The 22,953-nt window shown below is 43.6% G+C and overlaps 1 protein-coding gene across 3 annotated transcripts in view; it reads left to right on the top strand.

The window, feature by feature from the left end:
* Positions 1-22,953, top strand: part of KANSL1 (KAT8 regulatory NSL complex subunit 1) — a 167,723-nt gene that overhangs the window by 37,486 nt on the left and 107,284 nt on the right. For all 3 annotated transcript variants that reach the window (XM_056127791.1, XM_056127793.1, XM_056127792.1), the window contains one exon: positions 13,355-14,726. In XM_056127791.1, the coding sequence (XP_055983766.1) occupies positions 13,438-14,726 (1,289 nt within the window). In that variant the 5' untranslated portion in view covers positions 13,355-13,437. The remainder of the gene's footprint in view (positions 1-13,354; positions 14,727-22,953) is intronic.

The raw sequence follows: 22,953 nt of genomic DNA, 5'->3' as shown, positions 1-22,953 counted from the left end.
CATGAGATCCTTTGAGTTCATCCAAGAACCCCCTCACCCTATCCTCAGGATAGCCTATAGGGTTTCTTAGAAAGAGACGAGATGAAAGTACGTTTTTTTCCCTTTGTCTTTTGTGAGCTAGACTAGTAGGAAATTTGAATCCAGTGACATGAAAGTAATAGGATAAATGCCAATAAATGATTTGATATGCAGTCATTCTGCAAAACAGCTTTCTCTTTTGTTTGCTTCAGGGATTCAATCCAGATCCGTGTATATGTTTCTATAACTTTATAGTTGCTTATATGCATCTGAGGACTTCTCCAACAAAGTTCTGGATGCCTGGAGACCTTCCCTGCAACACTTGGCCGGTCAGATTGGTTCCGTATTTGGATGTGGCCATGACACGTTGCTCAGACTTCCAGGAGCCACAAGGGCCCCACCAATGATGGTGTGTGTGGGGCTGTGCAGTTTCAGGGACGGGACCTGGGCAGCGCACATCCACGCACTGCGCCAGTCTGTTGAGTGCTGTCTCTCTTGTCTTTTTAGCAAATCTTAATTTTAGTCTCCCCCCTCACTATATATACATGTATATATACGTTTAAGACAAGCAGACTCATACTTGTCAAGTCTTTTTCCCCTTCCCATTTATCTATCTGTATCTTACAGGTTTTTCACACTAGCATGCACAGTTCTTTAGTTTTTGGGATGGTATTCAATGAATTGCTGTTCTGTAAGGATATATATTTTTGTTGAATAGGTGCAGAAGAACAGTCACCGGGGTGAGGTTGGTTATTGCATCTGCAGTTTTGTTAGGTATTGCTTTCAAAAGACAATGTGACCAGATTTTGATTTTCCCTTTTCTCTTTTTAAAATTTTTTAAAAAGAAATTTGGTCATAGCTGGTAGTTCTAAGGTCTTTTTCCTGGTTCTGCAGCACTCAGTCAGGGGTCTCCCCTGGCAGCGACTGGGGGAACCCTGTGTGGTGCCAGGGATTGAACCCAGGCCAGCCATGTGCACAGCAAGCATCGTACCCATTGTACTCTCTCTCCAGCCTCGTGACCTTTTTTAGTCTGAGGATAGGTTTTGGCAATGTAAATGACTAGATTTTGAGATAGGTGAAGTCTGTCCTAGATTCAGTTATTTGTTTAGATCATAGCCTCGTGCTTGGACTCCATCCGGGGCCCTCAACGTGAATGCTCACATTTAGTGTACATGAAGCATGCCTCTGGTGAGGGAGGTGGAGGTCAAAGATGCTGCAGTAAGTACCCTCTAAAGGAGTACCCTCTAGTAGAGGAGGGAAAGAAGGGGACAGAAAAAAAAAAACCAGGGCATTTATGGTATACCAGGAACTGCTTGTTCCGTGTTGTAGCACAGAGAAGACCCTCGGTGCCTAGGAAATGCTTGGAAAACCACCTGATCTTTTAGCTTTGCAGAGAGGAGCAAGAGTAAAGGTGCAAGGGGATGGAAGAAGGGTATGGAAGTATGGAAGAGCTTGTGATGGGATGTAAGGCTGCGTTGGAGATGAGACGGAATGTAGAAAAGGGGCCCATCTATGCTGTGTGGAGAGTTTTGGTGTAACCTTGCCCTAGAGTCACTGGAGGATTTTAACCAGGGACACAGAAAATGGTCAGATTTCTTTGTTTTGATTTGGGACCACGCATCTGGGGGTGCTTGGGGGACCATGTCGTGTGGGGATCAAACCCCAAGCTCTCGCATCAGAGCCTGCACTCCACTCTTTGAGTCACCAACTTGACCCATGCGTGCCTTCCTTTCCTTTGTCCTTCCTAATAATCATTTTGATAGTGGAATCTAGATAGATTGAACACTTGCTGAGACAGGAAGGTCAGCTTTTGGAGATTACTCCTGCCTGGAGTGCCACAGTACATAATGGGGTTCTGAACTAAGCAGTGGCATCAGGGTGCACTGAATGCCTCATCATCCTGCCTGTTGAGTACATTTCGGAGTTCAGTCAGATGTCATCTTTTCCCAGAGACCTTCCTTGATTCCTTTAGGCAAAACAGTGCTTTATCATCTGTGTTTACATTTGCACCTAATTTCTGTCATCTTCAGCATTCATGAAACTGCTGTAATTCTTCGTGTCTTCAACTTTGGTCCATGAGCTATTCACGTCTGGTGTTAGTATAGAGATCTGTGATAGTACATCAGTGTCAGTGGTTAGAATCAAGGTTCACTCACATGGGGAGTGTGAGGGACTGTAATTAGTTTGGAGTTTGAATTTGATGTTGATATGGAAGTAGTTACAGGGGCAGTGTTAGATCCTACTTATTCTTCTGGTTGAATTTAGATGTTGCTTACGCTGTGAAGCCTTCTCTGTGACCCCCCCCCCCCCCCAATTTCTCAGCCTGTTGAAGGGTCTCAACAGTGACTCTCAAGAGATTTCCCTATAAGACAGTGATATCTGCCCTTAGTGGTCCTTGTCATCTCTGTAGGCAAGTAGTGCTGTGCCTTGAATATAAATGACGTTAAATTTATTTGGTTTTTGTTTTTGGGCCACACCTGGCATTCTGAAGGCTTTCTCCTGGCTCAGTGCTTGGGGATTGAATCTGGGTCAGCTACCTGCAAAGTAGCTGACCTTAACCCCTATCTATTTCTCTGGCCCCTTGTTTAATTATTTTGGTTTTGGGGAATCATACCTGACTGTGCATAGGGCTTGCTTCTGGCTCTGTACTCGGGGCTGACTCCTGACAGTGTTCAGGACACCATGTTAGGTGCTGGGAACCTTTCCCTCTGTACTCTCTCCAGTCCCACAGTATTTCACTTTCCCCTTTGTTGTGGTCATTGTTGCTGTCCAGGGGCTTCCCACATAGCTGTGGTGCTCTGGAGAATGCTCTCAGGGGTGTGGAGCTGTTGCCGACTCTAGACTCACAACCTCACGCCTGCAAGGCTGGTGTTTTACCACTGAGCCACATCACTGGGTCTGCTGTTGGCATTTTCATAAAACATTTATTGGACATACTCAGTAGGTAGTTTGTGTTCCTCACTGACTTTCTCTAATAAAATTAGAAATCTGCAGTGTCTGGCAATTGAGGCCCTTCTCATTTAAACCTAGCCTTAAGTTACCTCGTATAGTAGTTACAAGTTGGACTTTTAGTTAAAGATCTTTTTGATTTTGGGCCACGCCCTGCAGTGCTCAGGTTTACTCCTGGCTCTGCACTGAGGGGTCACTCTTAATGGGCTCAGGAGGAACAGATATGCTGGAGATCGAATCCAGGTTGGTCACATGTAAAGCAAAGGCCTTATTCGCTGTTCTCTGTGGTGCTAACATTCTTGGGTCTGCACATAGGGATCACTCTTGGTGGGTTCAGGAGAACAAATGCTGTGCTGGAAATTGAACCCAGGTGGTCCCTTGTAAAACAGTTGCCTTATCTGATGGTGTCAGCATTATTTCTTTTGCGGGGGGGGTTTGGGGCCTCACCCCAGTGGTGCACAGGGCTTACTCCTGGCTCTGTGCTTAGAACTGATCTTTGGTGGGTCTTCAGAAATCATATAGAATGCTGGGGATTAGCTCATACAAGGCAAGTGCCTTCACCCTATATATTTAATGTAACCCTTAACCCTATGTACTATATTTTTGACCCCTATTTCTATGTTGTATTATCAAAAGTTTGCCTTTCGCTCCCTTTGTATTCCACAGCAAGTCTATATATGTGGAAAAAAATACTGGTGCCAGTGTGCCTCTTACTGTAGCTTTTAGTGCTTGACCACATGTCCGTCCACTGCTGCTTTCTTCCCTTTTCCTGAGAAGCTGTAAGGTACCACTTGATTCTACACTGTTAAGTGGATCATCTCCTAAACCGTGCATGACTTGAGTTAGTTTCTTGATTAGTCTCCTTATCTTTATCTGCTTATTCATTCTTGAAGACTCATCTCATTCAGTCTACTACTCTAGAGCAATCATTGAGTGCCAGCGTTGTTTATTGTAAGTAATGTTCTATTTTTTTTCTTTTTGGGTCACACAGGAGTTACTCTGGCTCATGCACTCAGGAATTACTTCTGGTGGTGCTCGGGGGGACCATGTGGGATGCTGGGAATCAAACCCGGGTCAGCCGCATGCAAGGCAAACGCCCTACCTGCTGTGCTAACACTCCAGCCCCAGTGTTCTTGTTAAATTTAGTGAGCAAGCCAAAGAAGGAAGCTAAGGAACTTTGCCTGTCCTGGGAACAGAATTAGTTGACAGGAACCATTCAGATGATTTGAATCGAGTGACTGTACCTTTGTACATCATCGGTGCGTTGCACAGTTGAAACGGGAACACAATGCAGGGAATCAGAATCTCCTTGAAGAATGTTCATGGAGATGTCCTGTGGGCAAAGAATTCATTTAGGAGCCCTCTAATCGGAAGCTGCCCACATAAGCAAAGATGATCAAGTTGGGATTCTTAATGTTCTAACTCCTTGTACTTGTAACACTGTCTTAGGTTTTGTCTTGTAAAATTTTCTACTCGTGAAAAAAAGACACTAGATCTTCTAGAATAGGGAAGTGTGGTGTGATGAAGAGGTAGGAAGTGTATTGGAGAGCTGAGACATCTCTCCCTGAAACTGATGATCTTGGTAGGAGTTGGTGGGGACTAGGGGTGGGGAGGTAGTTGTGTTTGGAACAAGATGATGCGCCACACAAGCCTGAAAGTTGCAAAGAACTGAACGGAGAGGATTTCATTATAAAGGTGATAAAGCTGTGGCGGACGGGGGAAGCCTTTGTGTGTTTTCTGTGTATTGGTCCTTCTGTTAGAGTCTTTAGTTCTCATTTCTGGATGTAGGCTTTAGAGGAAACTCTGACGGTTCTGCTGTGGTGACCAGCCTGGTTGAGGTTCTTGTTACATCCTGTCTGATTTGTTGCAGCAGTTCCTTCATTGGTTAGTCTTTGCCTTTTTACTGTTTTTTTTTTTTTCATCTGTCCTACCCAGCTGTTCTCTGAAGTCCAGTTCACATGTGGCAGTCCCCATTTTAAAAGCCTTTAATGAGCTGCCTGCAAGGTTGGGTAAAGTCTGGCTGTTGAAGGTTTTCCATTAATGATCTGACTTCAGACTGCAGCTCCACCTTGTCATGTACTGCCTTCTTGGCTTTGTTTTGTTTGGGGGCCACACCCAGTGGTGCACAGGAATCACTCCTGGTGGGCACTGTGGTGCCTGATGAAAATTTTTTAGGCAGCGTGTAAGACAAATGCTCTGCCCACCTCACTATCTGCTCTAGCCCTTGTACTGCTTTCTTTATTAAACTGTGCTTTCTATTTCAAGCATTGTATCTTTTTTTTAAAGTTGTCTTTCAGTCCCCATGATGTCCTGTGTTATTCTACAGCCTTGCCATTTACCTTTGCCGTTTTCTTTCACAACACTGCCATTCTCTTGTCTTTTACATACAAAATTTTTGCAAACTTTTAAGTTTGTAGTACATTTTGAACAACTTAATGGACTCTTCTGCAACCCACCTTCCTCTTCCTGTTTGTTTCCTTTATGCAGAGTGATACTAGCAGAGGATAGAGGTCAGTGGAAGTTGCTTTATAGGCTGACTTGTCTTTCCCATTTGTTTGTTGCTTCTGTTTGCAGTGAAAGCACGTTTGTTGACCAGCCAAGTGGTGAGTCCTTTGCCTTCAATTTCTGCAGTTTATCAACATTTCCAGGTTTTTCTCTACCTTTAGTGTACCTGGAGTCCTGTCTTGGTAACTTAAAAAGGAATAAAATGAAGCTTTCATTTGTAGGTACGAAGTTGTGATTTTTGCGGTATCTGAAACAGCTGAATGTTTTTCTTTCTGGAACTATAAAGAGAGGCAGTGGGTCTCAATTGAGAAGCTGATTTTGTCTTAGGGATTGTTTGACACGTTATAGGAAAACAGGCACTTTTCTGTAAACATCCTACTGCATACAGGATAGATGGTTGTCGTGTGTGTGTCTTGCGTGCACATACCTGAGCACATCCACCCTTGGCTCTCATAATTATCTAGCCAGAGATGTCATTAGTATTGAGGATGAGAAACTAGAGTAGGGGTAAACGTTGTTTCCCACATATGCTACTTGTGTGTGTGGTAGGTGGAAGTTGATCTCGTAACCTGTATCTGATTAATAGTGGGACCAGGGAGCTAGCACAGGGTTGAGGGATGCATAATTTGTTGCTGTTTTGATTTTTTGGTTTTGTTCTTTTGGCCAAACCTGCCAGTGCTCAGGACTTACTCCTGGGCTCTTTGCGCATGCATCAGGCCTGTGGTTCTGAGAATCAAACCCAGATTGGGCACATGCAAGCTTACCAGCTGTACTATCCCTCTGTCCCCAGGGTGCCATCATTTGCATGTGCCTCATCAGGCTTTGATTCCTGACCCTGCATGGCTCCTCAAGCACTGCCAGTGGCCTTGGAGAGGTGCTTAGCACTGCAAGCATCCTCACATTGAGAACTAGAGGCTGGTTAGCCTGAGCATTTCCTGGGAACCCTCCTCTAAAAAAAAAAAAAGGTTTTGTGGCCACACACGGCAGTGCTCAGGGCTGACTCCTGGCGGGGATTCAGGGGACCATATGGGGTGCCAGGGATCCAGCCCAGTTCGGCTGCGTGCAGGGCAAGTGCCCTATGGTTCTGGCCCAGCTTGTTTACCATAGTACTGTGTTCTGCAGGATTCTCGGGATCAAAGCAAAGGTTGGAGAGAGTATTCAGCATGATCAGGTGTTTGGTGAATAATATCCTTTGGGGAACTTCTTCCCCAATGTTTGCCTGCTGAGTGTTTAAATCTCCCAGCCTCAGAATGCTTTTGAGGAGCTGTGAGAGGCATCCAAAGATGCCCCTTGTTCTGACCTTTTCACAGACCTTGATTCCATTGCACATTTCTTTCATCTCAGAGTTTACTGCAGAATCTTAAGTTTTGAGAACCAGAATGATGGTACAGGAAATAGGGTGTTTGCCTTGCACCCAGCCTAACTGGGTTTGTTCCTTGGCACTCCATGTGGTCCCCCAAGCCTGCCAGGAGTGATCCCTGAGTGCAGAGCCAGGAGTAAGTTATGAGCATTACCGGTTATGGTGCAAAAATAAACAAGAAAAGTCCAGAATTTTAAGTTATGTCAGTGACATCAAGTACATTAGCTTCATTGTCTTTTAAAGTTAAATGAAATAAAAATGGGGATAGATTTTTTATTCTGTATATACAGTATGAATATAATAGTATTTATTATACATTCCCACCAGTAAATTGGAAATTATAGTCCCAGCACAAAACCTACTGCCCAGTTTGTTTTTAGATTAATAAGTTAATCATAGCTTTAAATGCTCTGTGTTCTTTCGAGAAAGTTGGCTTATCTAAATACAGGGGTTGAGGTGCTTGCCCCAGCTGGGCTCTCTACCCTGGTTCAGTCTCCAGCATTGATTGCACAGTCACCCAAGTACTGTCAGCTGTGGCTCAGATCCCACCTCCCCACCCCAGTTGTTAGTTTTTTTTTTTTTAAGTGATTTATCTCTTGGTGTTACAGTGCTGTTCTTGTTAAACTAAATTGTGGGGGCCAGAGTGAGTGATCAGATAGTGTACAGAGAGTACAGTGCGTAAGGCGCTTGCTTTGCACACTGTGATGGGTCCGACCCCCACAGGAGTGATCCCTGAGTGCAGAGTCAGGAGTAAAGCCCCATTACCAACAGATGTGGTCCCCCCCCCCAAAAAAAAAAAAAGAAACCAACCACCCCTGTAAATTGTTAAGAGTGAAGGTTCTCTTAATAATGAGCGCGAAGTAGATTTGCTGTCTTTAATATTTTTTTAGGGATGTTTTCTTTTTCCTGTGTGCCATATGTTAATAAGTATAATAATGTTTTAGAGATTGTTTGTTTTTTTTTTGTTTGTGCATTAGGATATTTTTTTCTGGGAAGGAGAAGGCACACCCAGCTGTGCTCAGGGAACCATATCTGGTGCAGGAGATTGAACCTGGGTCAGTCTTTGGCAAGGCAAACACCCTTATCCATTGCACTATCTTTTTATCTGTTGCACTGTCTTTTTGGCTTGTGTGCATTAAATTTTATAGACATTCCTTTCACATATAGATTTGTGTGTTTATAATAGTTTTAATAGTGGGTATTTGTGTTAGTAGGTTAAGTGGTTTTAAGTATTTTATTTAATTATCACAGCAGCTTCGTTAGACTTGTTATTTGCAGATGAGGAATTTGCAAAGGATTGGTTTAAGGGATTAAACCCAAGGCATTACCACATACAGGGCATATACTGTATCAGCCATTTAGCTGCATGCCCAGCTCATCTCCTAGTTAAATAATTTAAACAAGAATTGAGTCAGAAAATGAACCTAGACATTCCACATCGTTTCTATGACTGCTTTGCGGGGAGGGGAGGGAGGTAGTACGGAATCTCAGCAAGTTCGTAAGTGAAGAGAGATGTAGATTTTGATCTTTTTATTTTTTAACAGTAGCCTAATTCTGGTATGGGAAGTCAAAGATTTAAGATAGCTAGGAAAGGGAATTCTTCCGAAGGTCTTTTTCTCCTTTTACCTTCACTACTTATTTAACTTCTCTTTGCAGCAGATCCTGAAGGGATATTAAGACTAAGGAGAGTGACTGTAAACAATCCCTTGCCTTTGAAACAGTTGTGATTAATGTTAAATTTATAGATGTACTTTTGTAGAAGGTCCGAGTAATTTTATCGAGAGAGATGGAATCTGAGCCAGTAGATTGTTCTTTTAAATTGTGAGCTTCAATCCTAAAATAATTTTGGAAAGTTCACTGTTGAAGTATTTTCTCTATCCTGGGTGAGCCTGAATCTTCCTTGCAAAAGCCTTGTGTAGTCAGCCCTGTGTTCTTGCCTGCATCTGTGGAGTGAGGCTGTCCTGAAGGCCTTGGCTCTTGGGTAGTAGGTGCCGACTTAGTCATCAGCCCATGGTGCCTGCAGGGCGGGGGAGGGGGTGAGGGGTGGTGTCCAGAGCGGGTGGCAGATCCTGTGGTCCATCAAACCCAGGCCTCTGGCATGCAAAGCATGCATGCCAGCTCTGGGGTCAGCTTTGTATTGATCTTAATTCAAAAGAGGAGGACATTGAAAGGGAAAGATCTGAGTGTGGGTTTTGTTTACAGAGAAAATGCTTCGTGAATTGTAAAACTGACTCAAAGTATTTACATATAAATTGCATTTGTTCCGTTGCCAGTTGGCCTATCATAGCACCGTTTCCCCCACTGTATTAGAAATTATTGCTAAAAGATAGAAATACAAAAAGTGAACAAAATGCAGTTTGTGTCACACAGAGTGCCATAAAGATAAAATCCTGAGTGCCCATGAGATGGTACCAGGGTTTAAGACACTTGCCTGCATGAGGCTGACCCTGGTTCTGTTGGGGTCTCGTTTATGGTCCCTTATTTATTTATGGTCTCCTGATTGCAGAGCCTGGACTAAGTCCTGAGCATGGCTGGGTGTGGCCCCAAAATCCATACACAAAAATAAAAACTCTGACCCCCAGAGACCTAGTTATTTCATAGTATGTTACAATGCAATTCTGGGCTAAAAAAACTTTTGGCAGTTATGTAGTGCAGAGGCTCCCAAACTTACTTGGCCTATTTCCCCCTTGGGGGGGGAGGGGGAGACCTTTAAAAAAAATCACTTAGTGCTCTCCTCTCTCCAGCCAATTACCTCCTGTAAGGGGACAGATGGGAAGCTTTGTCTAGTTGTAGGTAGCGGATAGGGCACTTGCTTTGCATGTGATTGACCCAGGTTTGATACCTGACAGTAAATATGGTCCCCTGATCCCTACCAGGTTTTACTAAAGTCCTTGAGCACTGCTGGATGTGGTCTCAAAACAGAAAGAAAATTGTTTTCTATTACTTGGTAAAGTGTTGAATTAAAGAATGTCTGACCAAATTGAGACATTCAAACTCTTCCTTTTTTTTATTTGTTCTTTTGAGCAGGTAAATGTTGCTTTATTTTTGTGATTGCAACTTTTTGTATCTCTTAGAAATTGAGAACCTAAGGAGACCTCTCATGGATTATTAATAGTTGATACATTAGAAAGTTTGAGGTTTTTCTTTGCTTTTCTTTGTTTTGAGGCCACAGTTAATGATGCTGGGGTTCCTCCAGGAATTTCTTCACATGATCATGTACTTCATTACTGTAAAATAACAAACCCATTACATACCACCAAAAAAAACACCTTTATACCAGAACAAATAGTTTATTTTTTTTGTTTTGTTTTTTGGGCCACACCCAGCAGTACTCAGAGCATACTCCTGGCTCTGCACTCAGGAATTACTCCTGGCAGTGCTCCAGGGACCATATGGGATGCCAGGAATCAAACTTGGGTCACCGAGGTCAGCCCATTCAAGGCAAATGCCATATCCCCTGGCCCCACAAATAGTTGCTTTACATTTTCCTTCCCCTTTTCTCCTACCTCTTCTCTTTTCGCTCTTCCCTTCCTTTCTCCTCCCATTCCAGTGCCTAGGTATTATATGCAGGGCCTGACATGTGCTGAGCCACATCCCCAGCCTCAAATCTTTCCATGTGTTACTTAATAGAAAATAGCTGGCTTTCCATAGTTGCGTTTGCTTCCATTCTATTGTTTTGTCTTGCTTTGAAGTATATAAAAGAAATCTGGTCACATACAAACTTGTACTTAAGGGGGTGGGGAGATAGGACATTGGATAGGTTGCTTGTCTCACATGTGGCAGAGCTGGGTTCAATTCCCAGCATCCCCCTAAGCACCACCAGGAGTGATTCTTCAGGTGTGCCCCACCCTCCAAAAGAAAAATCCACTAACAAACATATACTTGAAAAATAGAAATATTTTAATATTTATTTTTTTCACAGACCTACACTCAAATAGTTTCATAAAGGATAGTTGGAGCGTACAGTCTAAAGTCAATGAATTTAAAAAAAATTAAAAATAAAATCAATGAATTCTTCATATTAAAATCTGTTAATCTGGCCAGGGCATATATCTATGTGCTGAGGTACTTAGAAATATCAGTGAATTTCAGTATATGGGATTAAAATTTAACATTTACATCTATGCTGATCTACTTAGTAAGAAATAAATTTGGGGGAGGAAGGGTATGCTGTGCCAGGGATCAAATTGATACCAGCCACATGTGGGGCAAGCGCCTTGCCCCCTATACTATCTCTTGGGCCCAGAAATGGATTTTTAAGTATTGGGAAAATTCCAATTTCATGGTGGATACTTCTTAAAAATACTTACTTTTGCTTGAAAGTTCAGGTTCTTATCATTGGCAGCAAGCAATCAGTGGTTTTTCTTAAAATGACAACTTCATTTTATTCACATGTATGAAAATGGCTGTTAACTACCCAAGCCTGAGTAACTGTAGTTTGTGCGGTTGTGTTAATACAATGGTCCATGAAAAAAATTTCTAGTTCAGCTTGCCAACTCCGTGAAGTGCTTTCCTTGGACCCTTTCTCACTCCCAAACTCCCAGTGTCTTTGTATTTGAGCCACACGTGGCAGTGCTCTGGGACCAAACCAGGGTTGACACGCAAGGACAGCGCCTTATCTACTGTACTATCTCTCTGACATTCCTGGGATTTATGAAAGCAGCTGAACGTGTTTCATGTGTCCTTTCGGCTTCACACAGAATGGTTTCTAAAAAGACTGCATTTCATTTAAGATTTAATGAAAGTTCCTGTCTTTTACTGCTTTATCAAGGAAGGGCCTGGCTAAATGAAACTAATATTTAAAATAAATAAACCCCAAACAATTTGAGAATACAGTAACTGTTTTGGTACTTGTGCCTTGGATTGTGCTTATTGCCAACAATGCAGCTTACTCTTATTTTTTTGTGCCCATATTACAAATGTCAGTACTGAAAAGGGGCAGATAGTATTTTGGTTTTACTATGAAAACAGCTTGGATCTTGTGAATACCTCTCCCCGCAAGTGTTTTGAGATTTCCAGAAGTTCTTGAACCACATAAGAACAGTTCTTTAGATGGACTTTCTTTGACTATCTGACCAGATCAAAGGTGGGGATGAAAAAAAATGGAGAATTTCAGTTTGGTTGTTAAAGGGTGAAGAGCAAGTATTAGAAAGAAAGAAGGAAATTTGAATTTCAGGGAGTTTGAAGAAGATAGAGGTGGGAGTGTTGATTAGCGCGGGTTAGCAAGCCTTTCTCAGGATCAGGATGGCCTCATGTGAGTGGCCGCTGCCATGGAAGAGTATTGAGAACAGGAGGCCGGGAGACCTGCTGGGGGAGGCATTAGAAAAAGCAGCATTCAGGAGATTTGGTTGGCAAGCAAGCACCACCTAATGTTTCAGAGAAGCCAGGTGGATTGGACGCTGAGACTTGACTGGATTGGAAGAGATTACGGCTGACCTTTGCGAGAACAGAAGTAGCAACCAGATTATAGCAGGGTGAAGTATCCAGAGGGAGTTATGTGTCCCATTCCTTGAAGACCTTTTGGGGTAAAGGGAAAGACACATTGGGCAATTAATTGACCGGTAGGTTACACTCAGTGAAAGCAGAGAGAATTGCTGAAGCAAGCTGATATTACTGCTCAGATTCAGTTAGTTTCTGAGACTGTACTTGGATGGAGAACAGTGAGAGGCTGATCCAGACGAAGTTCTCTGACCAGAAAAATACACATGTTTATACAACCTTTGACTTACAATCTTTCTGGTGAGCATAGGAGTTCCTTGCTAGCTAATCCTTTTGTGTTTATAATTCTAGGCGTTTTAGCTTGGTACGTTTGCTTTAAATCTACTAAGCTCAAGAAAGTTTTCTTTTTGTTTTTGGGTCACATCCGGTGGTCTCAAGGGTTACTCCTGTCTCTGTGTTCAGGAATCACTTCTGGCATGCTCCAGGGACCATATGAAATGCTGGGGATCAAACCTGGGTGGGCTGCATGCAAGGCAAGTGCCCTACCCGCTGTACTCCAGCCGCAGCTCAAGAAGTTTTAAGGAGTTTTTGTTAGTTATTTTTTTTGGAGGGGTGGGGCATACCTCATGGTGGTCGGGGGTAGGTGGTGTTCCTTGTTCTTGAAAGGACCTTAGTGCCCAGATCAGATGGAATCATGAATCAGGCCACCTGTGTTGACAGCATGTGTTCTAGCTTTTTGTCCATCTCCTTACCCCAAAATATGGCGGCTTTTCTTTTAACTGCAGATGATTGAAATTTTAAATTTTGATTCTCTAAGAATGAAACTTCTCTTGATCTTTTTTCAGTCTGTGGTAACTAATGGCAAAAACGAAGAATGGAATTATTTGTGCAGGGATTATGTCCTTGTTACCTAATCTTCCATCCCCCTAGGTACAAAATAATTGAATCTCCTGATGGTTTGAGTGTTTTCTTTTTGAAAGCAAAATTTGGACTGCAACATCAAGTAGTGTTTGTATGTAAAATGTGTGTGTTGTTTACTTCCATGCTTGTATATCTAACTTTCTTTTCCTTTTTCTCTTCTAGTCTGTTCTCTGGGGAGGCAGTGAGGGGCCGCAGAGCTGGCCTCGGCACCGGGAGAGGCTGGACTTCCTGTCTCTCTGTGCTGAATGGCTGCGATGGCGCCCGCTCTCACTGACGCAGCAGCTGAAGCACACCATATCCGGTTCAAACTGGCTCCCCCATCCTCCACTTTATCCCCGGGCACTGCCGAAAACAACGGCAACGCCAACATCCTTATTGCTGCCAACGGAACCAAAAGAAAAGCCATTGCTTCAGAGGATCCCAGTCTAGACTTCCGAAATAACCCTACCAAGGAAGACTTGGGAAAGCTACAACCACTGGTGGCATCTTACCTCTGTTCTGATGTGACATCGGTTTCCTCAAAGGAGTCATTAAAGTTGCAAGGTGTCTTCAGCAAGCAGACGGTCCTTAAATCTCACCCTCTTTTATCTCAGTCCTATGAACTCCGAGCAGAGCTGTTGGGGAGACAGCCAGTTTTGGAGTTTTCCTTAGAAAATCTTAGAACCATGAATACGAGTGGTCAGACAGCTTTGCCCCAGGCGCCTGTAAATGGGCTGGCTAAGAAATTGACTAAAAGTTCAACACATTCTGATCATGAGAATTCCACTTCCCTCAATGGGGGAAAACGAGCTCTCACTTCATCTTCTCTTCAGGGGGGTGAAGTGGTGGCATCTGATTCTGGGGACTTGAAGGGGGGTATGACCAATTGCACTCTTCCACATAGAAGCCTTGATGTAGAACATACAACTATCTTTAGCAATAATAGCACTGCAAACAAATCTTCTGTCAATTCCATGGAGCAACCTGCACTTCAAGGAAGCAGTAGGTTATCACCTGGCACAGACTCGAGTTCTAACTTTGGGAGTGTCAGGTTAGAGGGTAAGAAGTCTCCCCTGTCTTCCATTCTTTTCAGTGCTTTAGATTCTGACACAAGGATAACAGCTTTGCTCCGGCGACAAGCTGATATTGAGAGTCGTGCCCGCAGGTTGCAGAAGCGCTTACAGGTCGTGCAAGCCAAGCAGGTGGAGAGGCACATACAGCATCAGTTAGGTGGATTTTTAGAGAAGACTTTGAGCAAACTGCCAAACTTGGAATCCCTGAGGCCCCGGAGCCAGTTGATGCTCACTCGGAAGGCCGAGGCTGCGTTGAGAAAAGCTGCCAGTGAGACCACGAGTTCGGAAGGCCTGAGTAACTTCCTGAAAAGCGATTCGGTTTCGGAAGAACTGGAGAGATTTACAGCTAGTGGTATCGCCAACTTGAGGTGCAGTGAACAGGCGTTTGATTCAGATGTCACTGACAGTAGTTCCGGAGGAGAGACCGATATTGAAGAGGAAGAACTCTCCAGAGCCGATCCCGAGCAGCGCCATGTGCCCCTGTGAGTAGAAACCATGAATAATGTCATTCTTGAGCAACATGGGGGCCAGGGAGAAGATTAGTGACTCTCCCTTATGGGGAGAACAGACCTCTCTGCATATAAGTGTCTAGATTCATTTTCATTTTCCTGATTTTCAGGTTGCCTAGATGCACATGCCTGCTAGTACAGAAATGGAAAGTATTCCAGGGTAGGGTTGTATTCTGTGTCTCTCCATTTTCTTTTGAAATAAGAAAAAAAACTAGAGCACTCTGTGTATACTATTTGTACCTATACTTCTTTTAGAGTATACTTGAGTTTTTTTTGAAACTAAGAGTTTTAGATTTCATTGACTTCAGATTCTGTTTCTTCTACTAAGTGGAGACAGATGTTTAGTTGATGAAGCTGACGTCTCTGGAATTTTTGGTTACTTTCATTTGAGCTTTTAGCTGAGAATATAGAGTCTTCAATTTGAGCATGATAATTTCTTAGATTTTAAGGACTAAAGATTAGAAAATGTGCAGAGAACTTTACAGGATGCCTCCAAGCACAGTTCACTTTGCAGCTTGATTCATAATATTGAAAGACCCCATCTTGAAAGATACAAATTTTATTTTAATATTTTTTTGTTTTGGGGGCCACAGTGATCACTTCTAGCAGTGCTCAGGGGACCATATAGGGTCCTGGGAATTGAACCCAGTTTGGCCATATATAAAGCAAGCATCCTACCCACTGTAATAGTGCTCCAGCCCCTTGAAGTTTATTATCTTAGACAAGTTTAATATATCGACATATCTGTAATATATTCTTAACAGGTTTTTCTGAATTTGTTGGTTTGAGAACGATTCTTCTTTATTGTATTCTATAGTCAGAGATGCTTTACTCCACAGTATTCCTTTCCTAATTCTGGTTTGTTTTTATCAGAAAACGAAGCTATAAGGTTTGTCTGTAGTGCTGGAAGATAACTCATTTTATTGCATAATTGCCACGGAATCTTTGGCAATTTTTTTTTTTTTGCTAAGAAGTGGGGCGCAAACACTTTGTGAAATTATACAATAAATTTGTGCCAGGTAATTCCTCAAAACTGGGTGTAGGAACTGGAGCGATAGTGCAGTGGGTTGGGTCCTTGCATGTAGCCTGGCCTTGTTTGGTCCCTGGCACCACATATGCGCTGATTATGCAGTGGTGACAGTTACGCAGTGAAAAGGTAGTTCAAAGGAACGAAGGGCATGAGACCTGAGATTTGATTCCCCAGCATTGCATTCTCTCTCCCTTCCTGCACTGCCAAGCCTGAGTTGTGCTTGGGGGTTCCCCTGGAATAAATATGTCTCCTTAAAGAGAGATGCTGATATTTATCTACTTACATATGTGTGACATATGGGAGAAGGAAATTTGATGCACAGCTAGCAAAGAGCCAGGGTGGGAGTAGATTCCCTTGGCTAGAGGTCCTCTTGTCATTGCGCCTTTGGGAGATTACTAGGGAAGGCTGAAATGAGTGGACATGTTGGGGGACTCCCTTTCTCCTCGCGCTGGAGAGGTGTCACTGATGGCTCGTTTACACGCTTTTAACCATGTCTACGTTTTCTTGATTTTGTTCATATTATCCATGTGGATAACTATCTGAATATAAAATTTTGGTTTATGTGTCTTCTTTGAGAGAAAGTAAAGGCCCTCCCGTTGATCATCGATTTGCTCGAGTGGGCCCAGTAACGTCTCCATTGGAGACTTTGTTGTTACTGTGTTTGGCATATTGAATATATCATGGGTAGCTTGCCAGGCTCTGCCCTGTGGGCGAGATACTCTCGGTAGCTTGCGGGGCTCTCCGAGAGGGGCGGAGGAATCAAACTCGGGTCGGCCATGTTGGCTGCGTGCAAGGCAAACGCCCTACTGCTGTGCTATCGCTCTGGATAATCTTGCTGACATTCTTTGTAGACTTGGTTTCATTATATATTTTTTTAATGTGCTTGAGAGACCTTTTTCCTTCTTGAGATCACATTAGTTTACACCAATATTTTAGGAACATATATTTAAATGTAAACAGGTTTGTTATTGTAGTTATTTTGCCTTGAATGAATTAGTAGCTTTAAACAGCTTCACAATATTTTTTTTTTTGGTTTTTTGGGGTTGCACCCAGCAATGCACAGGGGTCACTCCTGGCTCATGCACTCAGGATTACCCCTGGCGGTGCTCAGGGGACCAAATGGAATGCTGGGAATCGAACCTGGGTTGGCCGCTTACAAGGCAAATGTCCTACCTGCTGTGCTATCACTTCAGCCCCAGCTTCACAGTATTTTTGCAATGTTTCAGAAACCACTGTTTTAAAAAAATCTTGGTTAACATGAAATATTTTGTGCTTATGAGTAATTTTATATAACAACATTGTGAATGAAGCATTTTAGGCTCTAAACCGATTTGCGTAATTGAGGAAAAAATCCTTAGGCTCTGTTGGCTTTTCTTGGTTTTTTGTTCTTGGATTTCAGTGCCTGGTGTTCAGGGGCTACTCCTGGCTCTGTACTTAGGGCACCGTTTAGTGCCAGGGATTGAGCCTGGACTTCCTGTATGCAAAGTATGTACTCAGCTGGTTGGATACATTGTGTTGACAGTATTGTAGTTTGTTAATGTTGTGGATAAGTGGGACAGTCTAGTGAAGTTAAAATATCTAACTATCTTATTCTCAGGGATAATCCAAAGACTGTTTAGTCCATTAAATTTCTATTTAGTTCTAGGATATCTCAATCTAGATGGGAGTATATGTGAAGTATATGGATAGTTGAAAGATTGTTTTAGACCTCTTACGTGAGTTGAATCCTCACACAGTTAACTTAGTTTTTTTGTGTTTGTTTTTGCCACATATAGTGGTACTTGGGGTTTACCCCTGCCTCTGTGCTCAGAGGTTACTCCCTGTGGGCCTGGGTTGCCAGGGATCAAACCTGGGTCAGCCACATGCAAGGCAAGTGCCATACATGCTGTTTCTTCGCTCTGCCTCCTTGTTGAGCAAGGTAACCAGAATTCCTCTTCGATCTGTTAGCCGCATGTTTACTCTTTTTGAATCTCTTGGCCCCTTTTTAGCATTTTTAGGGGGAAGGAGCTTCAGGGAGTGCTCAGGGGTCCAAGGGACCACTTTGTGGGAATTGGCCAACCAGGGTGGCCAGGGAGTGCTCTGGCTCTAGCGTACGGTGCAGCTTGGGACCTACGGTGCCTTATACCATCAGGGTCGGGCCCAGTGATGTGCAGGAGCCTCTTTCCTGTCTTTTCAGCTCCTGGGCATTTTTAAAAGTGGTTTTCAATGCTCTACATCATTAATCATCAGGGAGATGCAAATCAAAACAACAATGAGATATCATTTCACACCACATCCAAAAGAATAAAAGCAACCGGTGTTGGCGCGGATGTGGCGAGAAAGGGACCCTCCTTCACTGCTGGTGGGAATGCTGACTGGTTCAGCCCTTTTGGAAAACAGTATGGACGATTCTCAAAAAATTAGAAATTAAGCTCCTATTTGACCCAGCAATACCACTCCCGGGAATATACCCCGGAGAGGCAAAAAAGTATAGTCGAAGTGACATCTGCACTTGTTTGTTCATTGCAGCACTGTTTACAATAGCTAGAATCTGGAAAAAACCTGAGTGCACATGACTGGTTACAGAAACTGGTACATCTACACAATGGAGTACTATGTAGTTGTTAGAAAGGATGAAATCTTGAAATTTACATACAAGTGGTACTACAGGGAAAGTATCATGCTAAGCGAAATGAGTCATTAAGAGAGAGACAGACATAGAAAGATTGCATTCATCTGGGGAACATAAAGTAACAAAATAGGAGACTAACACCCAAGAGTAGTCGAGATAAATACCAGGAGGTTTACTCCATGGCTTGGAGGCCAGCTGCACACTCTAGGGGGAAAGGCAGCTCAGATAGAGAAGGGAGCACCCAATAAAGGGTGTTGGGAAGATCTGTCCAGGATGGGAGATGCATGCTGAAAGTAGACTATAGACTGAACATGATTGCCACTCAATTCCTCTTTTGCAAACCACAGCACCCAAAAGGAGAGAGAGAACAAAAGGGAGTGCCCTGCCACAGAGGCAGGGTGGGATGGGGGGGTGGGGGTGGGTGGGAGGAATACTGGGATTAGTGGTGGGCACTGTTAGAGAATGGGCACTGTTAGAGGGATGGGTACTTGATCATTGTATAACTGAAACCCAAGCACAAAAATTTGTAAGTCTACAACTGTACCTCATGGTGTTTCACTAATAAAAATTTTTTTTTAAAAAAAGTGGTTTTCAGAAATGGGTTAGACCAAATGAGTGGAGGCATTGATTTAATTAAGTGGGGGTGCTGAGATCGTACAGGGCATAGGCACTTGCCTTGGACCTGACCAACCTGGCTTTGATTCCTTGAGCACAGAACCAGGAGTAAGCTGCAAGTACCACCTGATGTGTGGCCCAAAGCCTCCCGCACAAAAACAAGGGTAGGGTGTTCTTTGGGTATCGAGAAGTCGTCTCCCCCCCCCCCCCCCCGTGTGTGTGTGTGTGTGTGTGTGTGTGTGTGTGTGTGTGTGAGACAAATGGCTCCTTCCACATCTCATAACTGCACTTAGAATTCTTTTTTTTTTTTTGCTTTTTGGGTCACACCTGGCGATGCACAGGGGTTACTCCTGGCTCTGCACTCAGGAATTACTCCTGGCGGTGCCCAGGGGACCATATGGGATGCTGGGAATCAAACCTGGGTCGGCCGCGTGCAAGGCAAACGCCCTACCCGCTATGCTATCTCTCCAGCCCCCACTTAGAATTCTTGAGTCCTAGAATATAAGAAGTTTAACTCACTTTGTTTTGGCGCCACACAGACTGTGCTCAGGGCATACTCCTGACTCTGCACTCAGGAATTACTCTGACCCAGCAGGGGAGGGGGGGCACCATATGGGATTCTGAGGACCAATCCATGTTGGCCACGAGTAAGGCAAGCATCCTCCCTGCTCTGACCTCAGAAGCTTAACTCTTAAGATGATCACCTGGTGAATTTCAGCTGTTTCCCTCTTCCTGCCTGAAGTATTCCTCCCAGAGTTAAGTAGTCTTGATTCAGTCTAGGCAGTTAACAGTGACTTAGTGGACTTGAGTGAGTAAGGGTTCTTTTAGTCCGGGGTGGGGTAGGGTTATTTAAGGAGTGGAGTGGTTTTTGTGCAACACTTAGCAGGGTCTACTTCTGAAGATTCTGTGCTTTGGGGACTTATACGTTGTGGGCTCACACATGTGAGGCAGACACCTCAACCCCTTTACTATCTGCCTGTGAAGTGAGTCGTTTTTACCATTATCATTATCATTTTGGGGCCACATCTGCTGGTGCTCAGGGCTTATTACTGACTCTGAGCTCAGGGATCAGACAGAAGGCCTTTTGGGGAGCCAGAGATCGAATCCTAGTTGACCGTGTGCAAGGCAAGCATCCTATCTGCTGTACTATCCATCTGACCCTTGCAGTGAATTGTTTTTAATGATGTTTCTTAAATTACAAGTGGATGGTTCTGTGAAAATTACACACCCTACTTCACCAAGAATTAATTCATGTGTGTTCTTTACAACCTCCAAGAGGAACAGCATGATCACTAAATTTTGGGCACTAGAAGAAGCACAATGATTGCTTTTTGTGTTGTTGAATTTTTGGCAAATTGTATATTTATCATTGCATTGTACAGTTAGTGGACTGGAGCGATAGCACAGCGGGTAGGGTGTTTGCCTTGCACGCAGCTGACCTGGGTTCGATTCCTCCGTCCTTCTCGGAGAGCCCGGCAAGGTACTGAGAGTTATCTCACCTGCATAGCAGAACCTGGCAAGCCCCCCATGGCGTATTCAATATGCCGAAAACAGTAACAAGTCTCATAATGGAGACATTACTGGTGCCCACTCAAGCAAGGACGACAGTGCTACAGTGCTGTGCTATACAGTTAGTGATTTCTATGTTGCTAAGCTAGACATGTGAGAATTTTTTCCTCTTCTTTCCTTGACTACATTTTTGTTGAGCAGATTTTGTTTAGTTTAAAACTTTTATCCTTTGGTGGCTGGGAGCTGGAGCAATAGCACAGTGGTAGGGCGTTTGCCTTGCACGCAGCCAACGTAGCCCACCCGAATTCAATTCCTCCACCTCTCTCGGAGAGCCCAGCAAGCTACCGAGAGTATCTCGCCCGCACGGCAGAGCCTGGCAAGCTCCCCGTGACGTATTCGATATATATATATATATATATATATATATATATATATATATTTGTGTTTTGGTGCTTATAGCTACTTCCCCAAGACTTCTTTGAATAATCTGCATTAGATTGGGCTTCCCCTGTGTAATTACAGTACATAGTAACATCACTGTGGAAGGGATTTTTTTATTTTTTCGGGCTACACCTGGTGGTGCTCAGTGACCACTCCTGATCAGTCAGGGATCACTCCTGATGATCATCAGGGAGTAAGGCAAGCGCCCTACCCACTTGTACTATCTCAATTGGCCCTTGGAACACATTAAAAAAAAATTTTTTTTTCTCTTTAAACTATCTTGTCACCTCTCTTGAGGGTCAGTATAAAAAGAATCCTCAAAAACTAATTGGGGGCAGGAATGATACGTACAGCAGGTAGGGCTGCTTGCCTTACATCTGTTGAATGTGACCCAAAAACAAATACAGAAAACGGTTGATTATAATATGTTAATCTTTATATGCACAATGTCTTCTTTCTGGAACCTCAGGGGGAAAGAGGCTATGAAATAATTGTACATACTTTCTCCAAGCTTGTAGTTTATTTTTATTACTTGGACACCATTATTTGTGTTGTTCATTAGGTTTCTATTTTTATGGTTTTTTTGGGCAAGTTTAGACCCAATCTCTGTTGGTATAATTGTTGTGACTCTGTGGTGGGTTTGGGACACACCTAGATGTGTTTGGGGGAGACCCCCCCCCCCCCGGGGCTCCAGTCTGTCGAGCTGTCTCCCCACCTCTGTTGCCATGTTTTAAAGCCTCATTCCTAGTTTTTTTCTTCCTATTGAAGTTTTATTTTCAATTTTTTTTTTTTTTTGGGTTAACCTGTGTTTTGTCTGATGGCCTCTGAAGTCTGTTCCAAATTCGGGATATAGAAAAGTAAATGCGATGCAGTCTGGAGAGATAGTTGAAGTGGTGGAACCCATGCCTGTGTGGCATGTGCGAGGCCCAGATTCCATGTTCTGTACAGCATGGTGACCTCTGAGCACCGTGACATAGAACTGAGTAGGTCAGGAAGTGCTCCCCGCACCCTTGGACCTCTGAGTACCGCTGGGGATGTGCACTTCTGCAACGAAATAAACGGTGCTTCCTTCAGTGACAGCAAAGAATTTACTTGAATTCTGGATTATCTTGAGTGTGTTTACTCCATTATTTTCAGGGAATTTTACCCTCTTGGATTTGAAAACTTTCAGGAATAATGAATTATTAGAGTGTAATAGGCTTTCCTCTTTAGCTACACAGGGATTTTAAAAAATTTTGTTTTGGGGACATAACTGGTGGTGCTCAGGGATTACTCCTGCATTTAGGAATCACTCCTGGCAGTGCTCAGAAGACCATATGGAATGCCAGGAGTTGAACTTGGGTCGGCCTTGTGCAAGGCAAGTGCCTGACCCACTCTACAATCTCTTCAGCCCAAGAATGTTTTTGTATAGTGACATACTTCAATCTGTTAAGTATTAACAGATGGTGTTGCCAGATGTGGCAGTCGACTTGAATTTGTTCTTATTTTTCTATTCCTCTTCCTCCCACAAATAATGGAATGAGATATTAGACAGGACTCAGATTTAAACCTCCACTGCTACAAACTAGTTATGGGCTAAGCATGTAACCACTTTATAATAAAACAGGATTTTGAGTAGATGAGCTTTATGGCTCAAGCAGCTTTGAATTGTGAGGGGAAGGGGCTTTTTGGGTCACAGCTGATGGTGCTCAGAGTAACTGTTGGCCTGCTGAGGTTGGGGAGGAGCCGAACCGTGTCTGGTACAGGGGGTTGAACTGGGATAGCCATATGCAAAGCAAGTGCCCTTACCTTCTTTACTGTCTCCAGCCCCAAACTGCGCGTTTTTTTTTCTTTCTGGGCTACTCCTGGGGGCGGGGGTTGGGGCACAGGGGACTATGTGTGGTGCTGGGGATTGAATTCACCCTGTGCATTCCCCTTCCCACTGTGCTGTTGCTCTGCACCGCCCCCCCCTTGCCCTGTAATGATTTTTGTTTTGTTTTGGGGCCTCACAAGTG

The sequence above is a fragment of the Sorex fumeus genome, unplaced genomic scaffold (assembly GCF_029834395.1).
Source record: "Sorex fumeus unplaced genomic scaffold, SorFum_2.1 ptg000063l, whole genome shotgun sequence".
Classification (NCBI taxonomy): domain Eukaryota; kingdom Metazoa; phylum Chordata; class Mammalia; order Eulipotyphla; family Soricidae; genus Sorex; species Sorex fumeus.
The sequence above is the reverse complement of the archived record's forward strand: the minus strand, read 5'-3'. Positions and strand labels throughout refer to the sequence as shown.